Source organism: Dromiciops gliroides, chromosome 2 (assembly GCF_019393635.1).
Source record: "Dromiciops gliroides isolate mDroGli1 chromosome 2, mDroGli1.pri, whole genome shotgun sequence".
In the NCBI taxonomy this organism is placed as follows: domain Eukaryota; kingdom Metazoa; phylum Chordata; class Mammalia; order Microbiotheria; family Microbiotheriidae; genus Dromiciops; species Dromiciops gliroides.
The window spans coordinates 330828654-330834653 of NC_057862.1; the positions used below are offsets into that span (position 1 = coordinate 330828654).

The 6000-nt window shown below is 38.0% G+C and overlaps 1 protein-coding gene across 1 annotated transcript in view; it reads left to right on the top strand.

Moving 5' to 3' along the window:
* Positions 1 to 5231, top strand: part of TTC1 (tetratricopeptide repeat domain 1) — a 45729-nt gene extending 40498 nt beyond the window's left edge. The window contains exon 8 of the mRNA XM_043988876.1: positions 4577 to 5231. Within this exon, the coding sequence (XP_043844811.1) occupies positions 4577 to 4713 (137 nt within the window). The 3' untranslated portion in view covers positions 4714 to 5231. The remainder of the gene's footprint in view (positions 1 to 4576) is intronic.
* Positions 5232 to 6000: the final 769 nt, after the last annotated feature.

Genomic DNA, 6000 nt, shown 5'->3' on the forward strand with positions numbered 1-6000 from the left:
AGGGTCACACAGCTAGTGTCAAGTGTCTGAGGCCGGGTTTGAACTCAGGTCCTCCTGACTCCAGGGCCAGTGCTCTATCCACTGCGCCACCTAGTTGCCCCTTCTGGTAACATCTTACCACCCCTAGTGTTTGATTTGTCTGCTGTTCTGCTCACTTCTGCTGCCTGGAATAGTGAGTACATAATGAATCTGCTGAATTACTTGGAATTTTGTTTTCTCAATATTTCCATCTCCCATGGTACCACCTATACTGGTTGTTGAAATTGCACTTAGCTCTGCCCTGCCATCTTTAGCCATCTGATTGACATATGCATGAAGGGAATTGAGAGTACTGTCTTGATTGGTTCTAATTCTGAAAGACTGATGGAAGTAATAGTACAAAAGCAATATTTGATACTAATAACAAATTATTTACATGTAGATAGATTGCCTATTCTTGCTTCTCTGTTCTGGAAATACTGGATTATCTAGGCCTTCAGTAAGAATGGCTTTCTGTATCACATTGCTCTCAGTATCACCTTCTAAAGTCTTAACGATTTTGTACATTACCCTAGTTACAGTTATACCTCTAGCAGTTAGAACTCACTAGTTACATAGGTCTGTATATAAGGTGTCTCTTTTTTTCTCTTCATTTATGTATGTGGTTTCTTGGAAAGCACTTCACACATTAAGTTCAGATGATTCTTGCTTATCAAGAAATGAGCTCTCCAGTTTGCAAATGATCTAGAGCCTTGATTTGTTCTTTTTTCCCACCTTTCTGCTTCTTAGCTCCTCTGCCCAGGAATCACTGCTGTTCCTTTGACTGCTCCTGCAAAGACTGATTCCACAGTCCTTTTTATCCAGTAGCTAGGCCATCTCTTCCCTTCAGACATTCCAGAATTGACTGTATAACTAAAACTTCTGTGCTTCATGAGAGAGGAAGTGCAATGTCAGGATCTAATTTTAAGCTGTTCATGTCTTCTAATTAGAGAGAAAGGAAAGCCCAAAGTAGCTGTTACATTGTATACAAAATAGCAGCGATATTAAGGTGATGTAAAGAAATGGTGTTTGTCTTATTTCTTCCATTCAGCTGATTTGCAAAATAGTTTCAATTTTAAGCTGCTGCACTTTCTGAACTGTATATAGTGCATGATGAATCTCCTGAGATTCTGGCATATAGAGCTCATAACATTACTGTAAGGCACAAAAATTAACATTTATCAGAGCTGAAATTCATAGATGTAAAAAAAAAAAAAAAAAAGGCAAACACAGACGTGTAATGAGTGAAAATGCCTGTCTAGCAATACAAGCTACATTCTGGGCCACCCTTTCTGCCTTGTAATTTCAGAAGGAAAAATAATATCTCTTGTCTTGTGAAATCCCTAAAGGTTAGGGGCCCATTGAAACATCCAGGGTGGTGAGTGATCATGCAGCAAACAGAAAAGAGAACACTTAATTGATTGTTTCCCAGATGGGGAGGCGTGGAATTTGGCAGTCAGACTTTAAAATATAACAGATTGATGAATCTAGAAAGTGAACCTATGTTGAGTCCAGGGAAATTGGAATAAGTCCATGGCACCCAGGATAACTCTTTGAACAAGAAACAAGAAAAAGTCATGAAAGTGTATGTGTGTGTACGTATCCATATGTCAGGATTTTTTTACAGAATTTTATCAAGTCCTGTTGATATTACCTCCCATCATATCTTTCCTATTGCCATCACTATTACTCCTTCTTACCTACACTATGATAATACTTCATTACTGAGCTCACCACCTCTACCTTCATCTGTCTCCTATCACTCCTGCATAGACTGTCAAAGTCATCTTCCTAAGGCAGAACTCATGTAACTGTACTGCTCCAAAACTTTCCATCAGTCTTCACGTCACACGTGATGAAATCTAGGCTTGGCATTCAAGACTTTCCAACTACATCTTTAGCCTTAATATTCTGCTGCTTCTCTGCACATACTCAAAATCTAAAAGTTGAAATGCACTGCAAAAGACATCTAGCCCAACCTATAAAGGATGCTCTACCACAATATATCCTGCAAGCCTTTATTCAGAGACTTGTGGTGATAGGGAAATATATCCTTGCTCTTAGTATAGAAGCAGAAATATGGGTGGAGAATGTTACATACACCGTCAGGTGTGGTTACTGTGTTGGTTGGTTTTGCTTAACCTTTTTTTGGGGGGGGGTGGATAGTAGCATTATTGGATAGTGACTTTTAAACTATATCAGCAACATTCTCCTGATTTGCCAATCTAATAATCCTGTCTGAAAGGAAATTATGTTAGTCTTCCATGATCTATTCTTAATCAAGCTATGCTGACTCTAGGTAATAACTTTCGCTTTCTAAATGTTCATAAGCCATTCTTTTAGTATTTTCCATAAATTGACTAGAAATAGAAGTCAAGCTTACAGAGCTATAGTTTTTGACTGCTCTCTTTCCTCTTTAAAACAAACAAACAAAAAGGGCAGCTAGGTGGCACAGTGGATAAAGCACTGGATTCAGGAGGACCTGAGTTCAAATCCAGCCTCATACACTTAACACTTACTAGCTGTGTGACCCTGGGCAAGTCACTTAACCCTCATTGCCCCGCAGAAAAACTAAAAACCTAAAAAACAGGACGTTTTTGTATTTTGGCCTTGCAGTTGTACCCCTCCCATTCCCTTGGGATGTAATTCATTCTGAAATAATGATTTGAACTCTTTGAGGGCAGCTAGGTTGTCTCTTTATTATGTCCTTATCTTAAGTTTCATCTCCAAATTACAGAATCAAAAAGCTAAAGGAAACAGACCAAATGAACATTTGTATACCTGTTTTATCTCCTTTCTTTAGATTATAAATTTTTTCTTTTTTTTTTTTTTTTTTTTTTAGTGAGGCAGTTGAGGTTAAGCGACTTGCCCAGGGTCACACAGCTAGTAAGTGTTAAGTGCCTGAGGCTGGATTTGAACTCAGGTACTCATGACTCCAGGGCCGGTGCTCTATCCACTGCACCACCTAGCTGCCCCCTAGATTATAATCTTGATGATGGAAAGGAATTTTTTTCCATCTTTCATTTACAGTGCCTTGCATACAGTAGGCAAATGTTATTAAGTGAATTATATTCAACTCTTGGCGTTCCCTAACTTAGAGAATGCTGTAATGATCACTACAGTGAGAGAAGCCTGGCCTATATTGTAGCCGTCAAGACTCCCCAGAAACATCACACTCTTGACTAGGGATAATTGCATAAGCTCTGGAATATTTAAAAAAAAAAAAAAAAGACAAGATAATAGTGGTGGCATGTAAAGAGATGGCATGAGAGTCTGAGAGAATATGCATAGGTGCCCTGTGGGAAGAAGTCAGCCAGCAATAGGAAGTAAAAGATCAGGCAGAGTCAAAATAAAATGCTCCAGGCCATATTTGAACATCTCTATGGTTTCCTTGTAAAAGTCAGTGGAGCTATGGATAAAATCCTTTTTCTGATAATGTGAGGTTGTGCTGATTTGGACCTGCTCTAACCCAGTTATCCAGAAGATCAGTGGGACTCCTTTGTCAGATAGGCTTAGGCTGGACTGCCTCCATAGGAATTGAACCTGTGTTTCCTTAGGATGTGTTAACCCCCTGAGTGCCTAAATATTGGTTGGACTGATTTAGGTACAACATTATTTTCCCAGACTGTATTTATAAATTCTGATGCTCCCTTCTCCCTTCAGCTAATAATATAATATGACTGACCCAGCTATCAAATAGGATTGGTTATTTTCAAAGGAGGATGTTTACCTGAGGCAGTTGGCCATCTATTCCAAAACCAAATGGTTTCAAAGATTTTAAATGCTTCTCATGGCTTTATGAACAGCATCTCAACCTTTGTATGGCAAAACAACAAATAATTTATTGAGTGCTTGCTTTGTATAAGTAGTGATAATACTATCCCTTCATAGAAAATAAAGTTTAGGATCTCCTGTGTCTCTTCTTATTTTGTTCTTTGTCCTACCCCTATTAGTTCAGTTTAATGATAGCTATTGAGGAATTGCAGAAAAGAGGTTCTAGCATGGTTCAATTGAGGTTGAACTCAAGTCTGATAGAGGGAAAGAATTTTTTGAGCAATAGGTAGGGCAATCAGAATTAGGGTATTCTACTCTTAATGTTGGAAACATGAGACTCAGTAATTTTGTCCAGTCAGAAATAATGTTCTCAATGTACAGGACAGACAGGAGGGTTTTGTTTCTGTTTTTGTTTTTTTCCTCCTCACCCAGTCTAAGAGCTCATTGATAGCTCTGGCCTGTTTAAACAAGAAATTGTGAACTTCAAAGGGAAGCTGGCAGGATTCTCCTGTTTCTGACTGAGAGAACATGTCTAGGATACGGTACAGAATTGAAGTGACTACATGGGTGAGACAGCAGCTGCCTCTTATTTTGGCCTTAATGGAAGATTAGAGTTGGAAACTCTTGGAATTCATCAGGTACTTTAATAGGTATTTCTTTGCCAGAAGGGGAAAACTAACCTGTCTTTGCATTTGTCATCAGGTTACAATGTAAGGTAACTTGGTTTCTCCGTGTCTATTGGTCCCTTCCCTTATTTATCAGAGTTTTTTCTTTTGCACTGCAGGTAAATTAAAAGATCTTGGGAACTTGGTTCTCCGACCTTTTGGACTATCCACAGAAAACTTCCAGATCAAGCAAGATTCTTCAACTGGTTCCTACTCTATTAATTTTGTTCAAAATCCAAATAATAACAACAGATAACATAAGATAACCATAGTAACTCCCTTAAAAGTTGGCTTGGAAATTGTGTGCAGCTTGTATTTAGAAAGGGAAAAGGCACTGTCAGTGTTTTAACTTGTAAAAGCATCTACCTAAAGGAAAAGCTATTCAACAGAGCACAGTACTTCTTTTCCCCTTTTGTTTTACTGTCGGAGTGAAATACAATTACTGATGCGATGGGCCTAATTTTATCTCCAGTTTATGGTGTACAGCTACTACCCTTGGTGCCCTCTGCATGTCAAATTTGTCCTGTTCCCTAAGGAAGCCTGCAAAAAAGCAAGGCTTACCCCTGAGCAGCACAAAGCCATTCATTCTCGTTCAATCCCAGGAAACAGCTACTTGAACCAACCAGGCTTGTCTAAAAGAGTGGAAGTGATTGGTTTCCCATCATCCCTTCCTCCCCTCCACCATTTTCTCTCCAAATACACTGCCAAAGCTCTTGTGATCTTCAATATTTTATTATTTCCCCTTGTGGTAATAAAGGTAAAGACTTAACTGGATTTGGTTGTGAATTTTTTGTCCATATAGGCAATGGAAACCAAGTTTTTCTAAGATTTTTAGGGTGACCTTGTTTTTAAAAATAAGGCCAGTGACTTCCCTCCTTTCTTTGCAGATATAGGAGACTTTTGGTATAAAGTATTACACATGTACTGTCAGATAGATATAATAGCTTAGTTTGCTGAACTATTTTTTAATCTTCATTCTAAGAGTTGGGTCACTGGGTAGGGAAGAATTGAGAGGAATATATTTGAAGTAAAGGCAGTGTGAAAACAAGATAAAAATAATAAAGCCAATAATAATAAGTTCAATACAATATAAAACAAACATTTAAGTACTACAAATCTGCTCAGTATATTAAATGCCTACCCTGAAGATTTTCTTGAAAAGATTAATGCTGCACTGAAATGTTGAGATTCACAAAGGTTTTTCTTTCTCTCTTTCATGGTATAGCACAGTGTATATCCCTGAAGGTTGTTATGAAATTCAGCCTGCTTAGCCAAATAATTGTTTCTTCCCTACTTAATATTCTATCTCTTCTCTGACCTCTTAAAAATAATTTAACCTTAAATAGTTTCATTTTAATGTATGCAGATCCCAGAACAACTCTCAGTATTTTCAAATGTGTGTTAATTCTATGGATGAAGCAGCTTTTAAAATTATTTTCTCGGTTTTTATGTTTGGAGACTTTTGTTCGGTAGAAACACTTGTCACCAGTATCTGTGATGGTTTGGGGTTTTTTCATCTACTTTGAGGCCTCATACAGATAAT